Source organism: Melanotaenia boesemani, chromosome 6 (genome assembly GCF_017639745.1).
Source record: "Melanotaenia boesemani isolate fMelBoe1 chromosome 6, fMelBoe1.pri, whole genome shotgun sequence".
NCBI classification, from domain to species: domain Eukaryota; kingdom Metazoa; phylum Chordata; class Actinopteri; order Atheriniformes; family Melanotaeniidae; genus Melanotaenia; species Melanotaenia boesemani.
Genome location: NC_055687.1, coordinates 8,895,483 through 8,920,951, shown reverse-complemented (window position 1 = coordinate 8,920,951; position 25,469 = coordinate 8,895,483). Strand labels below are relative to the sequence as shown.

General features: G+C 37.7%; 1 protein-coding gene across 4 annotated transcripts in view; it reads left to right on the top strand.

Moving 5' to 3' along the window:
• crppa (CDP-L-ribitol pyrophosphorylase A) overlaps positions 1 to 21,452 on the top strand; it is a 62,786-nt gene extending 41,334 nt beyond the window's left edge. The window contains exons 10-11 of one of the 4 annotated variants that reach the window (XR_006010656.1): positions 12,333 to 12,877; positions 12,914 to 13,553. Coding sequence is in view for 3 of the 4 variants with exons in the window: in XM_041987051.1 (XP_041842985.1) it covers positions 12,333 to 12,437 (105 nt within the window). In the remaining variant the exon portion in view is untranslated. Of the gene's footprint in view, positions 1 to 12,332; positions 13,554 to 15,561; positions 15,863 to 21,261 lie in introns of those variants that run through there. The other 3 variants (XM_041987051.1, XM_041987050.1, XM_041987049.1) reach the window with 3 other exon arrangements.
• The last annotated feature ends 4,017 nt before the right edge of the window (positions 21,453 to 25,469 follow it).

Sequence of the window (25,469 nt, the reverse complement as noted above, 5' to 3'; positions counted from 1 at the left end):
TTGAAAGAGCTTTACCGGTGTACCATGAAAGGACTGTGTGGCATCAGTTGTTCTCTCAAAGGAGTTTGAAAAAGCAAGATGTCAATACAAAACTTGTCTTTTTTTTAAAGGGCTGTGAGCCCTCTGTGGCTCCCTCAGACTTGGAAATTCTGAGAAAGTAGGGTGGGATACAGACATTTTCCTACATTACAATCCTTTTCAAATGAAGTGAGGCAGAGTGGGAACGACGTAGTTATCTAAAGCGCAGACATTCGGGCAACAACTCTGAATACCTTGGCGAAATTCAATAAAACACATTCCCTGGAGACACTTCATCTCTAAATTGTATGAAATAATGGTTATGTCGCTGTCATTTCATGTGAACTTGAGCACTCCATCTCAAAGCTTGGATCCGAGTAGTTTCAATGTTTAATGGCTCTGAACTTTCAGTGGAAGTCAGATGTTTACTCTGATGGTTGTTTAGAGCAGAGGCTCAGCAGTAAATGGTAAAGCAATTTGGATTCAAGTGTTTGGAGGTTTTCTCTCTTCTCTTTGAACTTTAATGTACCTGGAGTGCCTGACTGGAGTTTGGCACAGTCAGTTTTGATTTATTCTCTCTAGGCAGAGCATTGATAAAGCCTCTGCTTGTCTCATTATGTTCCCCAGCCCATATCCCACTCACTATCATTGAAGTAAATAAAAGATATTTAATAATGTGCTGTACTCAAGAACTGTTTTAAAAATATCTTTATTTCTGGTTTTTCTTCCGTCTGATCCAAGTGAAAGACAATTAGTCACACTATTACTTTCTCTTTAATCTTTTCCTGATGCCAGTTTACGTATGAACACGTCATTTTACCTCTCAGTTTCTCCCACTGCCTCAATCAGTAAAAGTATATAACATTTATAATACTTTTCCATTAGAACAGTCTTTTTTGATCACATTACCTATCAGTATAAAACTTTTCCAAAAATTATTTCTATTAAAATGTCTTTAAGGGTTAAACATACAATTTTTTGAGAATTAATATAGAAATAAATAACTGTTTACCAGGGGTGAGACTGCATCTTTGCCAGAGAAAGAATTCACCCATCCCTCTATTTACGTTCTTTGCTGGATGTTATGACAGCCTGATCAACCACATAAACATCACTGCACGAGTCCCTCCCATGCAGTTCAGAGCAGGCAAATTTCCCGATTTCTCTCCACAAAATAAACCACCTTCGCTAAAAAACCTCCCACAAAGCAAGGGATAAGGCCAGAGTAAACATTGCTCAGGCTTGCCTGAGGTGAAAAGCACCAACTGGTCCTGTAGAGCTTTAAGAAAAACTTTTTGGTTTTGTGCAACACTACTTTTAATACACATTTACTACATAGTACACATTAGATAGTAAAATAATTTTTCAAGAAACAGCAGGCATAAATCACAAGTGTTTCAAATTATGTTCTGCCAAAACAGCTTGTACCTGTGCAGGCATGGAGTCTTCAAGACTCCTGAAGGTGGATCAGACTTGTTTTATCAGCACATCTATACCTAAAGAAATTAAGACCTGAGGAATCTGGAAACCAAGACAGCCGCTTGAAATCTTTGTGATGTTTCCCTAACCTTTCCTAAATCATTTTTGTATAATAAAAGGTGCATTTGGCTGTTTAAGACGCCATTTCCATTAATAAAAATGATACCATGATGTGATGTGCTCATTGTATCTGCTATGCAGTCTGTTTTCTTGCATCATTCAAAACCATAATTAAGGTTTTGAACAATTCTGTTACACTAGGTGGCTTCAAAGATGACTTTTTGAAGATTCTAGCAAATATATATTAAAATGGTAAATGGCCCGTATTTATATAGCGCTTTTCTGTACCAGGATACCCAAAGCGCTTTACAGTATACAGCACATTCACCCATTCACACACACATTCACACACTGATGGCGGAAGCTGCCATGCAAGGCGCTCGACCACGACCCATCAGGAGCAACTAGGGGTTCGGTGTCTTGCCCAAGGACACCTCGACATGAACACGACTTGGCCGAGGATCGAACCGGCAACCCTCGGGTTACAGGACGACCGCTCTACCTTGCTGAGCCACGCCGCCCAGCAATATCTGCTTATTTTGGTGTTTAATTTGATTTATGTTATGTATTAGAAATATTAACATACATTAAGGGTAGTAACTTCTGATCAGAAGCATGTGACTTTAAAGACAAAGATGCCTACAGAAAGGTACATGGAGAAGGAGGGCAAACAGACAAAACTAAAAACTACAGAAGAAAGATGTTCAAAGTTCATTTCTTTTATTACTGGCTTAAATGCAAATATAGTGGATGCACATTTTGGCATGCCACTTTGCAGCTTAGGCCTATAGGAGCAGTGGGATCTTATAAGTAGAGAAGGTTCCTGCCTTGCTCGATTGGACAGAAGCCTAACAGCTTATGCTTTACTTCCCATTCTACCATTTTAAACCAAAATCACATTGATTCAAATGCATGTGCACCTATTTTAACATTCTAAATCTTTTCTATTGCCAGCAGCAACAAGTATGTCTTCAGCACTGTGGGAGCTGCAGTGCATCCATAAACAGCCCAAACTACCACTATCTTCTTGGGAAAAGCTTGTTACTATGACAACATAAAGGGATGCCATTACATTGTATTCTCTAGGCAGTGTTGGACCACAGTTCTTAATTATCACGACTTTTTGAGATCATTACACCAGTTTATTATAACTTTACATCCATGGACATCAGCTGGCATGCAGTCAGGTAAAATACGCCAATCTTTTCTCTTTTGTCTACAAGATGTTTCTGATAGTTTCTCAGCTACTGTGTGAGATGTAATGTTTGCTAAATGTGTGTTTCAGTAAACAAAACCAATTTGTTGGATCATACTTTTATGCGTGACTGAAATACTGGCTGATCAGTCAAACTTAGAGGGGAAGCAAATACTAATAAATCAAAAACAAAACCCAACAGTTAGTTTTACAGTTGCTTGAAAATAATAGTAACTAAACGACTAAGTAAATAAAAAAGAATTCATGAGTCATCAAAAAAAATATTTAAAGAAAATAATTAATGATCTCGTCCCTGGTGGGGCTGGATTTGGTACAAATCACTGAGTCTCCCTGTGCTCACTGCTGTCCCCCCCAACACCGGCAAAACAAGAAAAAGTTAATAGCAAATAATAATTTAGCAAAGTAAAATATAAATAAATATCTGCACTTACAAATAGAACTAATGCATTTCAATTATGCAAAATAAATGTGTAAAGAAAAACTGTGTCATGAAGTTTTTTGAAATTTTGAAACAAATAATGATCATTCAGCATGAAAGGCTCATAACACTGAGTTGTTTATGCAGATATTTGATCAAATAAAGGAAGCCGGAGTCACATTGAATCTTTCAAACATGTAAACAAACAACTGATCGGATCACTTTATTTAGCATTCGTGTAAATATGTTAGTTGGAATCTCTGATCAGATAGAAGAAATATTTGTAAAGGTAGCTAATGCCAATTGCCGCTGAATGCTGATTGAACGCTTTCCCGTCTGACTCAGAAGCCAGAGTAAACCTGCTCTGTGACCCTGAAGCTCTCTGTTGGGATAATTTTGTGCAAGTTTTAAGCCGTGATTGAACTTGGTCATTCTGGATTTCACAGAGAGGAAGTGGGGGAAATACAATCTCTGTAGTTGGTTCCCATCAAAACTCTCTCTGCAGCTTTTTGACAGCTTGATGAGGAATTACAGAAGTCCAGCCAAAATGTAACAAATGCATCAACTAGATTTTCAGCATCTCTTTGAGACACGCTCTCTATTTTGACATAATTGCAAGTGAAAAAAGGTTGTCCTTGAGACTAGTTCTCAGTGGGTGATAAAGAATATATCCTGATATAAAAACAACTTAGAGTAATAGCTGAGCCCAAGGTGATACCATTTATACTCACTACAGCATCAGGTTTGTTTGAATCTAGAAGTAGGAAAGTGCAGGCCACCCAGATCTTTATGTATTCAAGTTATGATTGAAGTTAAAAAAAAGTATTTTGTTCAGATCTAAATTTTTTTAAAATCCTGCTGGCTCATGTTAAGCTGCCAGACACCGAACAAAATCAACAAAACTTCATTTCTTTTCAAGCAGAGTTCCCAACATTTCCACAAAACATAAAATATTCTGTGACCTTTTGTGGTGTAAAAATCAGAGCTTTAATCAGACTTTTGGACTGACCAGTAATTGAACCTGCGATCCCCTTCTCTTCTCAGTGTAGCCCCTAGCTACTGCCAATGATACACAGAGTAAAGGTAAAGGGAGGGTACGGCAACCACAATACCCACTCAGGGGTGAGCTGTCAGGGGGCCTGAAACTCAATCCTCTCTCAGACCAATGCAATGGCTGTTTTTAACAGTATTGTATCTCCAGTTTTCAGCACGCGGGTCATTTGGGGAGAGTTTTGCCCGAGAAATTGATTCATCTGTTAAAGAGTAGAAGTCAAGAATAATGCTGTGTGAAGTTCACGCTAGGTGGTGGCTTTTACTTTTAAGACTCTCAGACTGCAGAATACGCTGTCTGGCTTCACTGGTAGCAATGATACTGCCCTCAAGTGGATGCTACAACCATTAGTAGCCTACTGTGACAGTAAAATATAAGAATGATGAAATGAGGCGGTAAAAGTCTAAAATGTTCTTGGACACTTCAGTTATGGTAGCTGGTGTGACTCTAACGGCTCTTTCCAGTATTCTTGGCTCACAGTTTGTGCCATGAGCTGTTTTTGTGCTCGGACCTGGTCGGAATTGCATCAGGGGAACAACAGAAGAAGTGCTCAGCAGCAGTCCTGAGGGGCAAATTGTTGCTGCTAAAAGTCGTAATTGTCAGCTTCAAAGCCGACCCTCCATGTGAGGCACAAGTGCCGCTGCACGCTTCTCAAAGATGGAAAGGTTGATTGCATCTGTGGCATTTAAGAGTAGAAAGTCTGAGGCTTGCTTATTGTGTGGTCCGCTGTTGATCTCCTCCCCTGTTCTCCCCTGTTCCCCCTCTGTTCTGTGTTTCAAAGACCTGTCGCTGCACAATTTGTCAAAATCCTGCCTTTAAACAGTAAGCAAAAATAGAAGCTAATGATTGAAGTTCCATTCCATGAGTTTGTGGTTGGCGTGTGGAATAACAAGGCCTTTGCATGTGTTTGTGCATTCCTACACATGGGAGTGATTGAGAGCATTTTGCTTTCAGTCACTGCCCAGTCAGAGGATTACACACTGTAATGTTTATGTATTAAAACAATGCTGTCAATTAATTTGCAATATGATTTCTTTTCTGTCAAGGTAAAGGACATAAACTCCATCAGGCCACCAAGAGGCTAGATACATCAGTAATGGAAGCAGCAGATGCTCTGCTGTCAGTGGAAAAAAGTGTTAAATTTCAACATGTAAATGTGTCGCTTTCCAATTTAATATAGCCTTTACTAGTAGTGATAGTCCTTCCACTAATGTGAATAAACTATGATTCCTCTGGCTGGGAAATCCTTTTGAGTGCAGATTTGTGGCAGTTAATCATTATGAAGTGGAAAGTGTGGTTCCCTCACGTCTAATAATAGTAAAGCAAATCTTGTAAAAACACTCTCTTTTTAAAATAAAGCTAAACACTCTCCTGCTGACTGCACTTACACTTTGGCAGGCAAAAAATTTCAGGAACATTTGAAGATTAATATCTATTAGCTTAACTGGGATTATCAATCAGGCTAATTTGCTTGTGGGTTTTCGTCTTAGGGGCTCAGGTTTTTTATCATGTCAGTCCAAAATTCCCACTCCAGGTCGCTTTGTCTCATTGCTGCCACTGTGAGAAATATTCAGCCTCAAGCTGACTGGTTTCTCCATCTTCGTACTCTGGTTCAGAGACAGTGGAAACAGTCTCTGTCAACGCTGGAGGACATAGGCCCTGATGATGATGAAGCTCTGGAGACACGCAAATCCTCCTGGATCACATTCCACCTCTTTGTATGTGCTGATTCTGGCATGTGCTCACACACAATGAGGTATCGGTGCAGTCGGAGCATGTGTTCTTTTTATTTTTTTTCATAATGCGTGTCTCCCAACACATGTAAATCCCACTCATGGATGTTTGCGTGACCATAACAGCAAGGCAATGGGATGCTCATTAGAGAGCTGCTTTATTCATCCTGGATGGTCCTCAGCAGGAAGACAGCAGCTGAAAGTGGGAACACTCCCGCCAGCAGCAGGTCGTGTCGGCTCTGTCTTGCCTGAGCCGCCATCAATTAGTTTGCAGAATCCTTGCACTCAAGTCATATAGATTTCATCCTGAAAGAAGTTCAATATGCAAATATCTCCGAGAACTCAGTTTGTTGTTAAGTAATTCTACCCTTCTGCTTTGTTTTTTGACCACATCTAAAGGCTGAGTGGCAGTTGTGACTACTTTAAGCTGTTCCCCGAGTCAACGAAGAGCTAAAGTCCTGTTTGTGTTCCACTGTGCAAGCAACTACTTGATTTAATATGCTGTTTTATGAAGCATGATTCATATTTCAAAAAGCTGTTTCTGGAGTGGAAATGATTCAGTGCTGGAGCTTAGACAGGCTTTGATCCTCCTTGGTGATCTTGATTTGCTTCATATTGTTTTGTGTGTAAAGTTCAGTATTTTTCTTCTACCTATCAGGAGGCAGGCCTCTTTAATAGAGTCATTAGCTGTGGTTTGAAGGCTGTAGCTGTCTTCATTATGTCCGAAACAATGTGTTCTCCTAAGTCTCCCACGGTCGTTGTCAGTGCATTTGGGTGGTAACCGACCGGGCTCATCACGTTTCTCATCACCACAGCCTTTTAACTTCTCCAAACACATGTAAAATCTCAAAAACTTTCCATGTGAAGATGTAGTAGCTTTTAGATAACAACTGAGTGAATGCTTTGATCTGATAAACACTGAAAAGATGCAATCAGATTCACCAGACAGCTGTTGCTGAGTTCCTATCTGGGTACACTGAACCAGTGTGAGGACAATGTCGTGCTGTCAGCTGCTCCGTCAACTGCTCACAGATGTACTGGCCCATCTCTTCATTGCCTTGTAACAGTGATTAAACCACAGAACAATGACTTGGGCACAGGATAAAGAAAAAACAGGACACCATTAGTCATTTTTCTTTAAACCAAAATGCTTTGAATGACAGTATAGTTTAAAAATGGCTCTGAAGCTCAGTCAAAACTATTGATTCCATCTTTTTTTATATTGATGTTTCCTTAATTAATGAAGCAGCAGTTTGCTGAGCTGTACTCCAGTTGCCTCAGTTCCCCTTTTAGTCTGTTGGTGTGGAAAATCAATTTCATCTGATTCCCCCAGTGCTGGTACTGATTAAGGAAAAGTGCTCCAGGAGTTCTGGATCCCGGATCCCTTGCTCCCATTAACCATGGTCAGGCCTGATTCCACGCTCATTGCTCTGGCACCTCGTCACACTCCTCTCCAGTCCCCCTTTCACAAACTGGGCCAGCCAGAGATAGGCAACGGGGTCAAAAAAGGACAGAGAGATAAGTTTATTCTCTGCTCCGGATACAGAGCTGTAGGTTTCTGTTTATAATATTGTCATACCTTAACCTGGCTATGTTGTGTACGGAAGACGAGAGCAGCCGTGCTCGATTATAATTCTTCTTTTAATTATTATATTAAGATAACGAGTTGACCGTGCAAATTACAGGGAAAAGGTCCAGCTTTCTCGCAACCCTGAATTGGACTAAGCAGTACAGATAACAAAAGGATGAATGAACAAGTTCATTTTTTTATCTCGAGATTACGAAGGATATTTTCTCAAAGTAACGGGACGTTATCTCGAGAAAAAGAGATGATAAAGTTGGGTTTAACAGTAAATGGTAACTGTGTTACATCCGATTCCATTGATTCCATCCACTGATCTGACGTCAGCTTGCTGGCTTGATTGCACTAAGGCATCCCAGTACAGAACCGCTCTTCTACAGGACCTACCAGTAGAGGTGGTGAGAGAGAAGAGGATGATGGTAAGCTCTCATCCATGTTGAACCTGGAACCTGTTGAACACTTAAACTGCCATTTGGTGGTGTCAGAAGAGACTAAGTTTTTCAATTTAAAATGATATTTGTATCTACATCATATATAATAAAATATGTATACTCATAAAAATGTGTGTAATCACAAATCATAAATTTCTATTTACTGGTTCCTCCTAACCCAGAAAAAGCTTTAAGAAATCTCTCACGCAAGTCAAACTACAGTTCATGTCTCAGGAGGTTAATATAAAAACTCTAGATGTTTACATGAAGTCAACCAAGCATGCAATAAAATAAACACTGATTGTATTGTACTGTGTGACTAGAATTTCTAGAATTTTCAGCCTCTACCCTTCCCTCTACTACATTTATTTATTTAATCACCTCACTAAATTACCTGTTTTTTTCTGGAGGGATAAATATGTCTTTTTGCTGAATCTTTTCATTTACAACCACAATGGACATTTAGACTGTTTTAAACTTTGCAATAGGACTATTCAATAACATAGTCAAATAAAACCATAAAGGCTTGCTGGTCCATAACTTTCCCTGAAACTATGTGAATAAATAATAAAACTAGTTTTAATATTTAGTAGAACAAAGGGAAATATGATCATTTCTACCTATTTTGGCTGTAGGTGGTCATTTTGACCGCACAGGATTTTGTGCTGTTCTATTTTTAGATTCCTGACATTCGGTGGTATGCAGAGATGGATCCATGCTGTATTTTACATCATACTGGACCTTGTAGGAATAAATGTCCACAACATCAAGAAGTGCACTAAAACACACACAACTCCTTCTCTCCACACCTGTCAACCACATGCTCGCGGCTGTTGTGCGTGAAGCAGCAGGTATAAAGAAGACAATAATATATATATATACTGTAATGCCAATCTGCACTATTTACTGTGCGGCTAAAACAACTGTTTAGAAGTCCCAGCCAGGGCAGATCAGACCTGCACAGCTTTGCTTCATGCCGGTGTCTGAGTCTTTTCCCTGCTTTGTGCTGCAGCCACTTCTAGACTTCTAGACTGTGTTGCGCAAAGCCCGTTACATACATAGAAAGCAGATTGCAATGCACCCCATAACTGTTTCACCATTTCACTCTCAGAATGATTCTAATTAATCATACTACAGTCTAATATAGTTTCCGGGAAGCACATACACACACCTGTGGCTACAGGTGAGCTAACTGCTAATTTAAGAGCTGCTAATAGCATCCAGACAGAGATACAGCAGGAATATTTTCACCAGAAGGAGGAAAACTTACAGTAGGTAGGTCAGTGATGAACTCTCTGGCATCTACAGAAAGCAGGATGTAATTCCGTTAAAGTGACGACTGTACTGAATTAAAAGAATCTCCACATCAGGCGGAACTCCAGAGAGGACTCCACTCACGTAAGAAACACAGAGCAGAGTAGTGATTAGGCTGTGTACTCCTCCGTGCAAGGATATAGGTCTGTCCTATCATCTGCTACTATTATTGGTGTTTCCAATACAGAAAATAGAGATTGTGCTGTTGTCATGTTTGTTAATAAAGTGTAGCCGTGCTCTGGATGGCCTTTTCTAACTACAAACACATTCGCATGTCTGTTTATTTGTAGTCAGCGAGCTGGCCAGCACCTGTTGTCGCCGATAAAGAGCACTGACAGACACAGTGGCCATGATTGCGGTGTGTCACTGGGAAAATGTGGAACCGGGTTTCGATCCCCATTCCTACCCCTACCTGACATTAATGTTTAGTGTTATGCAGCCTTTGCATCTTTCTCAAATGCACCTTTTTGCTAAATTGTTGCGCATGTTGCGCTTTCACCAATCAAAAGTAGTCATGCAGTCACATGACACGCACACAAACCATGGCAGCATAGCAGCACAAGCAAACTACACATCTAGCAAAGAGGTAATGAAACACATTAAAAATAGCAGAGGCAGCTGTCTGCAAAGCTAAAACTGAGGAAGACGAACACCTCTGGCCTCAGGTACGAAGCATGTACAGGCAGGAACAGACGAGAGGCCTACGTTCAGAGGAAAGGTTCATGTTGAAGAGCTGTTAATAATGAAGACTGAGACAAATGGCTTAGAGTTTTAAAAATAGGTAAATTTATCTACAATCTTTAGACTAAAAAATACTCAATTCTCCGTTAGTATCATCGTATATGATTGTTGTGTTGGAGTGAATATTTACATAAGTTATTTACACTATATTAGAGCTTAAAGTCATGTTTTGTTAAATGTGTGATGGCCTTTTTTTTTTTTTTTTTTTTTTTTTGTTATTATTATTATATTTATCTTTTAAATTTATTTATTTATTTTTTTAAATAAATAAAAAAAATGTCTGATGGCCTTGAGAGGAGTGTTGGAAAAGATTGATTTTGCAAAAAATAAAAAGTCTTGTTTACTGAGTTAGAATTTCTTTCATGTTTTTTTTTAAAATCCCTTTTAGAAATGGAAACAAACATTGCTTATTTGATTTTTTTTTGTTTTGTTTTGTTTTTTTTTATTACTGCCGCAAGTAACCAAATTTGATAATACTCTTCACTCATACCTGTGATGGTAAGCCACATGTGTAGCCACAGCTGCCCTGGGGCAGCCAACAGGTGCCTACGGCCCCTCTGACCACCACCAAACATTCATATCCACACTGGAGGCAAGGACAGTGAAGTGTCTTGCCCAAGGACACAACAACAGATGACTGTCAGAGTGGGAATCGAACCGCCAATCTTCCAATTATTGGACGACCCACTATTACCTGAGCCACTGCTGTCCCACTGGTTACATATTTATACCAGTATGTAACCAGTATCTATGTTTTACAAATCTGTGTTTGCACATTTAACATTTAACATTTACCCATGCCAGAAGAAGAGAAATCTTTTGGGGGCACAAAAAATGTGTAAATAAAGAGAAATCTTACCCAGCTATCACTAAGTTTAATTTATGTAAAGTGTAAGTATATTAGTGAAGTATGTCCAGTAAACCATGACCTGATGTAAACTGACTTTTTTCTGAATATTTCTGATTTTTCTTTTCTTCTTTTTTGTCAATCATGCAGTGAGCAAAGCAGGATGAGACGTGTTTGTTGAATAAGCTTTATACAAAATATGTGTATATTCTCATGAAAATGGCATCTACAATCAAATAATCTGAGAATATTCTGTCTGATATGCTGAACTAGGGTGGGCCATGATGACATTTATTCTGGCTTCTGATGTTTTCAAAGAAAACATTGATTTATAGATGTGGTACTTCACGTTTATGTGATTGGATAAAAATAAAATGGATAATGTCACGGTGTTTGAATTCATAATTAAAGCTCATAAAACATTTAAACCAAAATCAATCCAAGGCCTTTAGCACTCAATGTTCTTAGTATTTCATCTTTACAAGTTTCAAGAAATAAAAATATTTTTATACATATATATTTTCTCCTTTATGCTTTCTGCTACATCAAAAGACTTATTAAAGTCCACAATACTTTTATGAAAAAGTGCAGGTAGAGCATGAAGCATAAATCTGTGTGTGCAGCCAGGCCGTGGTTAAGACACGCCAGTCACTTTGAAAAAAAAATGGAAAACAGCACACTGTTGGGCCTCATCAAGAAACTAAATCAAAGCAGGGAGTCGCTGCAGTCTTGGGAATGAAGTCAGGGGAGTGAAAACTATTAAAAAAGCATTGTGCAGGCAGTCTGCAGAGGGCAAGGAAAAAAAGAGTTGTAGAAAAAAAAATCACAAAAAGCAAAACAACCACAAACAGTTAAAGCCCGTCTGAAAAAAATCAAATGAACCGTCTTGTTTTGTCTTAACGTGTAATTGAGGTCGATCTGTCCAATATCATGCACTATAAATTTCAAAGAAAGGACTGAATCACAAGCTTCAGAAGAGTTGAAATTAACTTAAATTTGAAGAAAGTTAAAGCTCTTTAGTTCTGTGCCCTTTTTCTTTTCCTCCTTTGGAAAATTGCTTCCTTGTGTTCATTGAATAGGCCAAAAAAAAACAATACAGTGAGGAAAATCCTCCACATTTGCAACTTTCTTATTATATTGTTATTTATTTCAGGATGTTGCTCACTAATACAGTGTTTTATTTGTCATTCCACTTGAGCTCCTAACAGAACGTTTCCTTACCAAAGGTGAAGAAACTTTCTCCCCATGCTTTGAACGAATTGCATGCTGCTGGCTGAAATGCTGGTGTAGAATCAGATTTATGACTTATAACAGATAAAAAATTATCCTTCTTGAGTATATTGTCATGTTTTTTGCTGGATTGCAGGGTGTTGTTAATGTCTTTTTGTGTATAATTTTATGTTCTGTAAAAAGTGTCTCTTTTTTCTTATTCTTTCTCTCAGGACACTGAGTGCTGGGAGAGGTCAGCGTCCAGGGTCGCGGAGATTGCATCAGCCTTGATCCGAGAGAGGAGCCCTGCCCTGGTGGGGCAACTTCTGCAGGCATGAAAGGAGGCAGCGCCAGCAGAAAATCCCTACATGGTGAGAGAGTTTGTGGAAGTTATTTTCCTCTTTTTTTCTAAAAATCTCTTTAACTTTCCATCAGTCTAAAGAGATGTTTCCACAGTTAAGTAGAAGATGGACATAAAAAGAGAATTGTAAAAATGAAAGTAACAGAAGTTGAGACATCCTGACTTTAAAGTACATAATAGAGTGTTACATTTATTTTTATGCAGCTCAGTAGCATCTTTTGTTTTTGTGCTCTGCCTGGCAACCCCACAGCTTTGTTCATGGCTTGTTGGTCTCCTGCATACAGACTACACTGTAATGTAAGGGGTACAAGGGAGCATGTGATTGATCTGATATGTTAAAAGCATGAGACAGGTGATCAGAAAGAAGTATGAAGCAGCAACTCTTGGCTCCTTTTTTAGCTGCTGTGGTTGCACAGTGTCTCACTTGTTGATCTTTGATGCATTTTGCAGGAGGGCTGGGTAGAAAGTTTCCACAAGAACCTGTTGTATTAATGAGGATTTTGAGAAATATTGTAAAGATAAAAAGATAAAATCACTAGACTTTAAATTCACTGCTGTATTATAAAAAAAATGGGGAAAAAAAAGTTTTTCAGCTTGAAATTTTATTTTTGACATTAAAGATGGGAGAAAAATCCCTCCAATTATCTACAATTCTCTCTTCATCACTAAAGTTTAACATGAAAGAAAAAGCAGCAATTTCTGAGTTATGTAACAGCTGTTTCACACACATTTTGTATGTTTGTATGTACAGCTGCAGCATGGTGTGTGTATACTGACTTAAAATCAACTCCAATGTACAGGTTTTTACAGGGAATGAATTTTTTTGCCAGTCAGTGCTATAACATAGCTTAATGAAGTATTTTTTTAACATGTTCTGGATGACAGCAGAGAAGTGAGGCATTGATGTGTCAAGCTTTGGCAGCTCGTTAATATTTTTGACCTGTGTATTTAATACTGTACTTGATTCATTGAGGTATTTTTACTTAAACCATGTATGCCAAAAAGTGCTGATTTACTGCTAGAAAAGCTGCTCATGAATGCAACATGGATCTGAGGATGTGTGCATTTTATATTTCATTAAAACTGTTCAAATGATTATTGTGAAATATTGTATTTGTATGTTATTTGTGTTGAGCTTTTAGGAAATGTTTTATTATTTGGTTATTTTTTGTCTATGGACACCTGGATTGTTGCTAACAGACATGCAAGTATAAGGAAAAAGAAAAAGCTTTGTTTATGTTTGGTTCAGAAGAGGTGAATAAAAGGAAGGTGCTCTCACATGGAATGAGAAAAGACAGGAAGATTTCCTCTATGCTTTGTATTTCAGAAATTAGGATTTTAATCTCAACAAAGGCTCTCCAAAGATGGTTTTCTTAGTTCCCATTCAGAGCTAGGCAAAACTGCTTTACGCTTCTCTTCTCCTTATACATGGAAACAGCTTTAAAAACATGAACTTGCAAACACTTCCCTCTTTTAAATGTTTTAAATGTGTGTACAGAACCGCCCTGAAGGAAAACTGTTGCTGTTTTATGTAGTTTAATAGCTGGAAAAGAACTGTTGCATTTGCTCTGTATAGATGTCTTTTTTACACCATGTTATTTTCATTTTAATAATATTTGAAACTGTCCTTTCTGCAAACCTTTATGTAAAATGTTAATCTATGTAGCCATGTTGACCAGTAAGAAGAGATTTAATGTCTCAATAAAACCCCCCACCAAGGAAATAAAATTCAATTCAATAATAAAAAGCAAACAAACACTGGCTTAAAAAAAAGACATGAATTTGCTACTAACTGCATTATTCTTTAATTTTATGACATTTCAGTTAATACCTTATTGCCTGCATTTATATACAATAAATAAAAGTAAAATAAATATATGTAAAAAAAAACTAAATGAAAAAGACTAAACTACAACTGAATATTAAATAAAGTAATAACAATAATAAATAAACAATATTATAATTGCTACATTAATAAAAGTAAATGAATAAAAATTCATGAATTGATTAAATCAATAAAAGGGAAAATTAATATATAAAAACATGTGGTTTAGTTCAGTGGCAACTTTTCAAAACACATTAAAGTGAACTTACCAAATATTAATTGGTTACTGTTGAAATGAAAGAGTTTGCTCCGTTTGCATTTAAATAAACAATCGTTTCTTTTTCTTGAAGCATTTGTGTAAGATGCCTTTTTAGTAGTCTGAGTCTTACAGCAAACTGAACACTTATAGTTTGGAGAAAGAGTGAAAACTCTGCTGAGCAAAGCTAAAAGCTTTATGTCATTCATCTGAGCTAGCCAGTGTTTTATGATTATATTATAGGAATACAGATCATAATTAAATTGATTAAAGTGGGCTGTATTTCTTTGGACTTTATTGACCTTGTTTACTTTCTTTTTAAAATGCCTTGAATTTACTTTTAATATAATTTGGCCTTATATAAAGACATTTAATTTATAATTGTTCATTCCTAATACCACTGAGCAGAAAAGAATGGTTTCTGCTCTCTGATTCAGCTGCACAGGGTGACAATGCATGAATAAAACATGAACTTAAAAATTAAGATGAATGACTTTCTCTGTTAGGAGCAGAAGTGTGACACAGTCGGCTGCAGACTGCTTCTTTAAACCATGTTAATAAGAGCAAACCAAAGCAATACTGCTGTTTACATCTCTATGGCTGAACCTGTATGTAGTCAAGACCAGAATCTTTTTATCTGTTGCAGTGCCAGTAGTTATCAAGCTACCTTAGATATGCTAGTAGTGTTAACATTGATTTTTTTTTATATGATAAAAGGAGGTTGGGTGATTTTTCTGAGGGGGCTCTTCTGGTGAAAGCTGGTGTTTTACCCTACAAGGTCGACTTTAGCTATACAATGGCCTACTTTCAGTCATTTCCAACCAGCTGCTGCTGTGTTAACACATGTATTCAGTCCTGTGAAACACCTGAAAATCCTCCTGGTTTTTGCTCCATTTTCTGCCTGTCTTTGTTTTTGATCATATTTAAATCCAATTTAAGTTGTATTTAAGATGAACCAACAACACTGTTATTTATTGTAATCTTCCAAAAAATTAAAACCAGCTGCCTGCTGTTGTGTAGGTAAACCCGTTGCTGCCCAACAGCCTCTGATCCATCAAGGCATGGACTTCACAAGACCTCTGTCAGGTACCAGGGTTTTTGCAGAAGACTCTGTAAGTCCTGTAAGTTGTGAGATGGGGCCTCTGTGGTTCTGACTTGTTTTTCCAGCACATACCAGGGATGCTCGATCGGACTGAGACCCGGAGTCTTTGAGGCCGAGTCAACACAACGGGATCGGGACTTCAAATAGTCTTGTCCTGCTTTTGAAGTTAAGCACAGTACATTATCTTTCTGAAAGAGGCCACTGCCATTGAAGGATACTGTTTTCGTGAAGGTGTGTGTGCTCTACAACACTGCATTTACATCCACAGCTCTATTCCAGCTTTGCTTAGGAAAATAAATATTTTAACTGTTGATTGTTCATTAGTTGTATATAGGACTTACCGCTCATATTCCTGTTAACATGCTACCAGGCAAAGTGATTAGTGATGCAACCTTTTACAGCATGTATACGTATCATCATGTATCATAATACATCAGCTTATACAGAGAAAAAGTCCATGTTTGGGTTTGGTGGACTTAAGTGATCACATCAACCAGGAAGTCTGACTTTGCGCCTTGTCCTTATATTTCCTACAAGTTAGAAACTCTATTTTTTGTTGGCTGTTACTGTTTAGTTTGTCTAAGTTGCAGTTTTGCTAGTTCACCCTCCTCTGCAATAAACAAATAAATAAGCTATTGCATTAAAGAAGCACAACTGAACTTTGACATATTTTCTTAGTGACGGGTTAATTCGTCATCCATCTTGCATCTTTCCGGTAGTCTGAGCTCATTCAGTAAGTTAGCCCGATGTTGACTCTTGTCTTAGTTCTTGCTCTGTCCCTTTCTGTCTTTCCTTTTCTCAATCCCTCCAATAATGTCCACTTACGTACAGTGAAACTCAGCTGTAACATGATGTTCCAGGCTGGGGAAAAGGAAAAAAAGATGTGAAGCATGCAGGTCAATGTAAGCTCGAGGAATGTACATAATGAACGTCAGTATGACATCAAAGCAAGTCAGAAACATATTTTATAAGGTCAGAAAGTCACGTAGTGCTACTTTAAGGACCATCAATTTATTAAAAAGTAGGTTTCCTGTGGGATCAGACTACCCTGCTCAGCATTTGGACTCCATGTCTTTTGCACCTGCTTTCCTTTCATGGACGACTTTCAGTCAAACTCACTGCATTACTAAGAAGCACCTTAAAAGACCTGCCTTTGTGTAGATGCTATAATCCAGTCGCAGAAAAATCATAGTTCGGCCCAAAGATTTTGCAAACCAATGATTACTACTCCTTCTTTCCTCTATAACTTAATGAAAAGACATTTCATATGTGATGAAATAATCTGTGTTTTGACAGAACAAAGGAGAAGCGAAGCATATAAATTACCTCCAAACTAGACAATTAGATTAAAGTAATCAATATATATTTTAAAATAATTATTATTAAGCTTTACAATTGTATGTCTTCAAACATGTAAATGCTGCTGTTTCCTTACACGTGTATTTTTTATCAGAGTGGTGAGAAGAAAAAATAAAAAACCTCACACATCAAACAGTCTTTAAAAGTGTTGATGTCAGAGATTCCTAAGATCGTTACAGAGGCCTTGCTGCTTTGCAAGAACACCTCTCACACTTCCAGGGCTTCTCCAGTTTCCTGCATCTCACCGTTCTCTGCATTGTACTGGAATTCCAGCTGTTGATGGAGGTCTGCCCGAGGCAACAGACGCTCTCATTCAGATTCTTGTAAGAAACTCAATAAAACATAGTGAGGCCTGTAAGATGCTAATATCTGGGTTTGACTTTTGTGCAAGTAAACATCTCTGTAGCTTAGATAACAAGACATGTTATTGATGGTGGTGAAATCACCAATCAATCAAAGCAACTTTAATATTACGTGTGAACCTGACGATTGCCAGTCTACATTTATTAAATATGAGTCATTTAGGCGATGTGTACTAAAACCACAAAGAAAAAGTCCTGATGATAACTGTGATGAAATGAAAGCGATAAGATGGTCTATGAGGAAGAAAACTATCCTAAGTGTGTCTGAAGTAACGGTAAACAATGTTAAGTACACAGTCTCATATACAGTCATATGCAAAAGTTTGGGCACCCCTGATCATTTTCAAGATTCTTCTTTATAAATCACTGGTTGTTTGGATCATCAATTTCAGTTAAATATATCATATAGCAGACAAACACAGCGATATTGGAGAAGTGAAATGAAGTTTATTGGATTTACAGAAAGTGTGCAATAATTAATTAAACAAATAATGGCAGGTGCATAAATTTGGGCACCCCAACAGAAACATGTCATCAATATTTAGTAGATCCTCCTTTTGCAGAAATGACAGCCTCCAATCGCTTCCTATAACCTCCAATAAGTGCCTGGATTCTGGTTGAAGGTATTTTGGACCATTCTTCTTTGCAAAACATCTCCAGTTCAGTCAGATTTGATGGCTTCCGAGCATGGACAGCCTGCTTTAAATCACACCACAGATTTTCAATAATATTCAGGTCTGGGGACTGAGATGGCCATTCGAGAACATTGTACTTGTTCCTCTGCATGAATGCCTTTGTAGATTTTGAGCAGTGTTTAGGGTCATTGTCTTGTTGAAGTATCCAGCCCCGGCGCAGCTTCAACTTTGTGACTGATTCTTGAACATTGTTTGTAAGAATCTGCTGATACTGGGTAGAATCCATCCGACCTTCAACTTTAACAAGATTGCCAGTACCTGAACTGGCCACACAGCCCCACAGCATGATGGTACCGCCACCAAATTTTACTGTGGGCAGTAAGTGTTTGTCTTGGAATGCTGTGTTCTTTTCTCGCCATGCATACCGCCCCTTGTTATGTCCAAACAACTCCATTTTTGTTTCATCAGTCCACAGCACCTTATTCCAAAATGAAGCTGGCTTGTCCAAATGTGCTTGAGCATACCTTAAGCGACTCTTTTTGTGGCATGTGCGCAGAAAAGGCTTCTTCCTCATTACTCTCCCATACAGCATCTCCTTGTGCAAAGTGCGTTGAATGGTCGAACGATGCACAGTGACACCATCTGCAGCCAGGTCATGTTGTAGGTCTTTGGAGCTGGTCTGTGGATTGAGTTTGATTGTTCTCACCATCCTTCGCCTCTGCCTATCTGAGATTTTTCTGGGCCTGCCACTCCGGGCCTTTGCTTGAACTGTGTCTGTGGTCTTCCATTTTCTCACTATGTTCCTCACAGTGGAAATTGACACCTGGAATCTCTTAGCAAGCTTTTTGTATCCTTCACCTAAATCATGATGTTGAACAATTTTTGTTTTCAGGTCGTCTGACAGCTGTTTTGAGGTTCCCATGTTGTCACTCTTCAGAGAGGATGCAAAGAGGAGAAAAACTTGAAATTGGCCACCTTAAATACCCCTTCTGATGATTGGCTTCACCTGTGTATGTAGGTCAAGGGTCAATGAGCTTACAAAACAAATTTTGTGCGCCAATAATTATTGCTAAAGGTATTCAAATCAACATAACAACAAGGGTGCCCAAATTTATGCACCTGCGTATTTTCATTTAAGTAATTATTGCACATTTTCTGTAAATCCGATAAACTTCATTTCACTTCTCAAATATCACTGTGTTTGTCTGCTATATGATATATTTAACTGCAATTGATGATCCAAACAACCAATGTTTTATTAAGAATAATCTTGTAAATAATCAGGGGTGCCCAAACTTTTGCATATGACTGTATTTGTCATAGATGTACTGCATTCAGAAGCAGTCCCACTTTTCTGGAACATCAAGCGCATCTTAGACATAGACATCATGTGGATTCTTTGTGGTAAAATGCTGGTTTCTGTATAGAATGACCACTTTTTGACTTACAGTCAGAGTTGATGAAGTGTGGACTTTGCTGGAACTTCCAGGCAAATGACACTCACTGGATGATATTTCATATGTCACAGTTTGACTGTGTTTAAAATGCAATGAAATATAAAATGTTGAAAAAGATTCAATAATATTAAAAAATTCAAAAAAAATTTATTTGAATTTTTGAATTATTATTAATATTATTATTATTATTATTATTATTATTATTATTATTATTATTATTATATGCATACTGTTCCCTGTAAGAGTCAGTTGGGTTCCCTTGTTAACATTTTTGTACTGTAGACTTAGGGTACAAGCTTGCCACCAGAGGTACAAAACTGGTCTTAATAAGGTACAAACTAGAAGGGTGCAAATATGTACCCTCTCTTAGAGGAACATCAGCGGTACCCTTGAGGGTACCACCTGAGTGACAAGCTATTGTTCCCCTAAAGGTACAAATTGGTACTTTTTTTTCTGAGAATGCAATAATATGCAAATCCAGGGCACAGTAGGTAGTTTTTTTTTTGCTGTTACCTCACAATACTTTTGCGATACTAAAAATTTCAGTCATAAAATGAATGGAAATTGGAGTTTATTTAATAAATCACCAATAAATCAAATCAATACTTACTTTACAAAAGCAGCCAAAACAGTAAAGCAGCAACATGCTTGATGCTGTTTCTGACTGCAACAAACCTCTATGTGTGCACTTGCAATTAATCCATTAAACCAGTAAAATATCCAACAAAACCTCATCGTCACTAATAGTAACTGCGTCTTCATGACATTAAAATAAGATTATTCACATTTATTAAATGGAAAGTGGAAACATATAATATGTAAAAGTAATAAATGTAATTAAACATAATGTACAACAAGCACTACGTTATACATACTTCCTCCATTAACATGGACATAATCTCAGGTGTGTGTGCTGTCATGTTGACTTGATGCTGAGGGGGACAGATGTAGACCACAGACACACCTAAAGAAACTGAATAGAGATACAGTTAATACCAACATGAACATAAAACGCAGAAAAAAAAAAAAAAGTCTCTTGAGTTTGCCGTAACTTATTTTTTTTCCTCTTACTTTTCGGTAAGTTTGTAAAATCCAGTTGCTAATCGCGCCATTTTTTTAAATAAAGACGAATTCATAAGTAGACTCCTTCTCATTGCTTCGGTGGAGTTTCGTGGAAAATGTAAGTTGTGTGAAAAATACTGAATGATGACCTTCACTTTATATTTTCCTTTGCACATTATCTGTAAAACACTGGATTTCATTAGCAAAACAGTAAATATTGTTAACCATAAACTCACCTGTGAACGTCAGCGGCTATATGATTATCAAAACTGTTACTCAAGTTTTTGATTTTCTTTTTTTTTATAATATTTGACATTATTAACATCTTTTTCAGTGGCAAATATATGGAGCAGAGTGTCACACATACAGCTAGGGGACAAAAAATATAAAGTATTTACAAGACAGAAGGATAACTTGTTATATAATTTCCTACTCAACACATCTTACATCAGTTTGTATTATGAGGTGAGTCAGTTCAGGTGGTAAGAATTACTACGTAGATGTGGAAATGTACAGGTATCCTTTGCACATTTATCCAATATGATTAAGTAATTAAATATTTCATTATTTTTTAGATCCATTGTGACTTTTAAGTTGTAATACGTGTGTAAAAGATAAATTGAGGCAAAATATTATTGAAACTATTCATTCCTGTCAAGAATCTTCAGGTTGGATCAGATAGTTTATTAAATTTAAACATCTTGATTATTCATCAATCATCATTATTATCTTCATCATTCCAGTTTTTCAGGAACATCTTACAGCAGGATGAAACTAAGTTGGGGGGCAGATGATGACTCAATGAAAGCAGCGTTTTCAGGTTACAGTGATTTATTCACTGAAACCAACGAGAAGTTCAGACTGGAAGGGAAGGAAAAGGCTGCTGATGCTGAGAACAGAGTGAATTTCATTGTGTATGGTGACATCTAGAGGACTGAGCGGTTCATGTTTAACACCATAGCTGGTTACTCCTTAGAGCAGAGCTACTCAATTCGGTCCTACGAGGGCCGCAAACCAGCAGGTTTTCCATGTATCCCTGTACGAACACACCTGAGTCAAATTAATGAGTTATTGTGTAGAACCTGATTGGCTATTAGATCCACCTAATTTGACTCAGGTGTGTTGGTGCAGGGATACATGGAAAACCTGCTGGATTGCGGCCCTCGTAGGACCGAATTGAGTAGCCCTGCCTTAGAGGACTGTAATGGATTTAGTTTTCCTTTTGTCTCAAGCACTTTTTCGGTGTAAAAACTTCAATCATCAGGATTTCTAATGCTTTGAATTATCTTGTTACATTTCTTACTTGTTAGATGTTACTGCATTAATATGTCCATCATGAATTCTGAAAGACAAGTCACATAAATCAAAATTTAGGTCTCTTTTTTGCATTTGACAAGATAAAAATGAAGCTTTGTAGACTTACTAGCTCGTTTCACTTGTTTCTTTCTGATCAGTGAGTATATTTCATGTCAAATAAATGGATTAATAAGGAATTATTTACCTGAATAGCTACTGGTAATGTAAAACCAAATGCATTGTTCTTTAAATAAGAATGTGTTGGTGTTGGTCTATGCTTAAATCCACTGTAAATGTTTTTCCATGCAGATAGAAAAGGTCTGTTTTTATTTAAGAGGAAAATGTGGAAAAAAAAGCATCATGAAAAATTTGGTCTTTGTCTTACATTTCCATCAAACATCTAAAAAAATGGCTTAAAAAACCATCCTTCCACAATTTTTTTTCATAACTTAGAGGAAAAATTACTTATAATTTCCTCAGTCTGTAACTGAGGAAATGATGATGTGGTTGTAGGAACTGCAAGATTCTCCTGTCCTCGTTGTCATAGCTGGTTTAATGTGTTCTGTCTGAGCCCAGTTAACTTAATACCAACCAGAGTCACAGACCTTGGCTGATTCTGTTTAGACAGCACTTTCTCTAATGTTACAGAGAGCGAGACCAAAGCCAGATCTTACGGTGTGACTGTCTGCAGGTCTGCCAGGCCACACCATCACCCCAGCCAGCCACTGCTCTGATTACACCCTTACTATTACCATCCTTTGCTTTCCCATCCAAGCACATCATACGACACCTGGAACCTAAATCTAGGTCCATCCCAACTGAAAGATCCTCAAATTATGAATCAAAAGTGCCAACTCTGTCTGCTCTGTCCAATGCAGGGCACACAAAAAGAAACCACGGAAAAATTCTTCCTGGAGACCAGAAAACAAATAGAAGGAGGGAGTCAAAAGAGCAGACTAAGAATATAGAGTTTAGACGGGTCAGGAAGATCACTGAGGTGGGATGTCAGGTGCAATAATGCAGCCATGAATACAGGAGGGAAGATGTTCAGTCTTGTTCAGTCACTGCAAACCTACAAGGTCTTCTATCCTGGAGAATGAAACACTGTTGGACATCAGTTGGGCTCAGCATCTGTTAGTGCTGCCAGAGGTAAAATGATACTGAAGCTGCTTTTGGCCTTTGATTTCATGCTTTCTATAAGTTTAAAACCAGCATGTTGTCAATTGGAGCACCTGCACTTGGAGGAGAGCATCAATGAGTAGCAGTGCCATCTAGTGGAAATTTAAAATTCCTCTATGGATTTACAACAAACATACATATATGTATGTGTGTGTGTGTGTCTTTTCGTCGACCTGGTGAAGAAGGTGGAGGATGAGGTAAACAAGCTCTATTGTGAACATGTTTAAATGATCTCATCTTCTTTTGTTAAATATCATGCCTAGCCTCTGGTGAAAATAAAGCTTTTAACTTTTTTTTTTATTTAAAACCATGTTTTAATGGTGTTTTATGCTACATGACACACAATGCATTAAACAAATAGCAAACTCCTTGACAGGGCATTTACACTTTGTAATCCGAGTACAGCAATAATATTCTTCATATTACAAACTCAAATTTTAGATTTTTGTATAATAAAACAGGTATACAATATCTATTAAATCTGCACTGTCTGTAATAATTTTAATTTCAAAATCAAACTGTTTTACTTGTTCATAAGATGAACACTCCAGTATCTTCTTAGGGTCCTCAATCCCAAATTATTCCCTCTGTCAGGTTTCGAAACTTTGTGATGTCCACCAAGTCGAACTCAGAGAGCTCTCTCCTAATATGCCCTCATCATTCTTTAATATCAGTAAAGATTATCTAGCACATCACTTAAAGGCGAGACCTATGACTGTTTATCGTGTTGAGCTTGGAAAGTAAATGGGTATAAAATACAACATTAAAAACCTGATGACAGGAATCAGCATTGTGGGGGAACAACTTTCAGTCAGTCTTTCCTGTTGGTGTAGGATTACTTTATAACAGCAGAAATTGGCAGATTTCGTTCTATTGTACTTTTTTATTGTGCTGTCTTCTCCGGCCCCCGCACCCACTCCTACATATTTTCTCCATCCCTCTGAGCTGCGAGCTGCTGCTCTTGGGGTCCAAATGAATTCCACATTTCTCCCCCTCCGAGCTGTCAGTGCTCCACACACAGCTGAGGCTGGCCTTAAAAATGAGACTCAGCAGGATATAGGAGCTCTCGCTGACAGCTACGCCTGAAACAACCAGCTGGAAGTGGACATTCAGTCAATCCTAAAGCTGAAGTTCTGTTCTGCAGACTCGCCAAACTCCCCATCACATGCAAAGCTGGACCGGCCCCGGGGCCCATGGTGGTGCCGTGCTGAACCACAACTGTACTGTTAGCAACCTGGCGTTAAGAGGCAAGAAATATTAGCTGTAAAATGTACTAGAAATTCCAGCGGATCTCTAACAGCACTTCTGTTGCATGATGGGTCTTGTCTACTAGATCTAACTAAAATCTTTCTAGACTTTTTAAAAAAAAATCTAAATATCTTCAATATATATGTTTTTTTTTTTTTTTTTTACTAATTTACATAGATATTTATGTTTTTTCTAAGTTTAAATTCATGCTAAGGTTTTAAATGAGCTGATTGTAAGAAAATGGATGATGGGGATCTAGCCTTTTTCTTGCCCATTGTTTAAATGTTTATTTTTAATTTATTGCTATTAATTTATTTAATATTTAGTTCTATTTTATTTATTTGTTTATTTAAATTGAACTGTAAAGAAGTTAATGTTTTCGGTGGTTAAATGTAACTGCTATATTTTCACTGACACAAAATGTGTAATTTTGTGATGCCCAGTTAAAATGTTAAAGCCATTTATTTCCTTAGAAGACTTTGTATGTGCACCACTCCCATATCATTTGCAGATGGAGCAGAAATCTGTCATAAAACAGCAAAGTAGGGGCCTAGAGCCTTGCCAGCAATGAGGCTGATCAGTCATGTCACATCCTTACTGTCAGACTAGCAAAATAACTAATAGCCTTCAATAAGCATTGGTTGTCTAAAGGAAACTGCGGGCGACTTCTGTGCATGTGCTGAATAATTCCTGGTTTTATATTGTTACAGGTTTATTAAAAGTGGAGACAATTCCAGTTTTTGGGGAAGGGTGGGGGTTGGTGGGGGTGAGGAATGAGCAGGAAAAAGAGAATGAAAAGAAGAAGAGAGACCAGGATGGTCAGAGCTGAAGAAGGCCACTGAAGGTAACACATGAAGAAGTGAAGATGAGGGAAAAGATGTCAGTGTGAGGGATGGACCACATGGTAAGTTTTTATTTTCTGTACAAATTCCAATGCAAAGACATCAGATGTTCCACAACAAAATAACATGTTTTCAGTAAAAACTACATGTGTTATAAGGTCAGATACGTAAAGCTTAACCAATTAATTTTATCAGTAATTATAATAACACTAGAAATTAGGTGAATCCTTTAATAGCTTAACACTGAGAAACTCTTATTCTGATTGCCACTATATTCTTTTTAATTATATCATCTGAGCAATCTAGTTGTCCTCCGTATTGACAAACATTGTGCAAACGCACCAGATTTGGATGTTTGTGAGACATTTTGCTGCAAACCACAATAA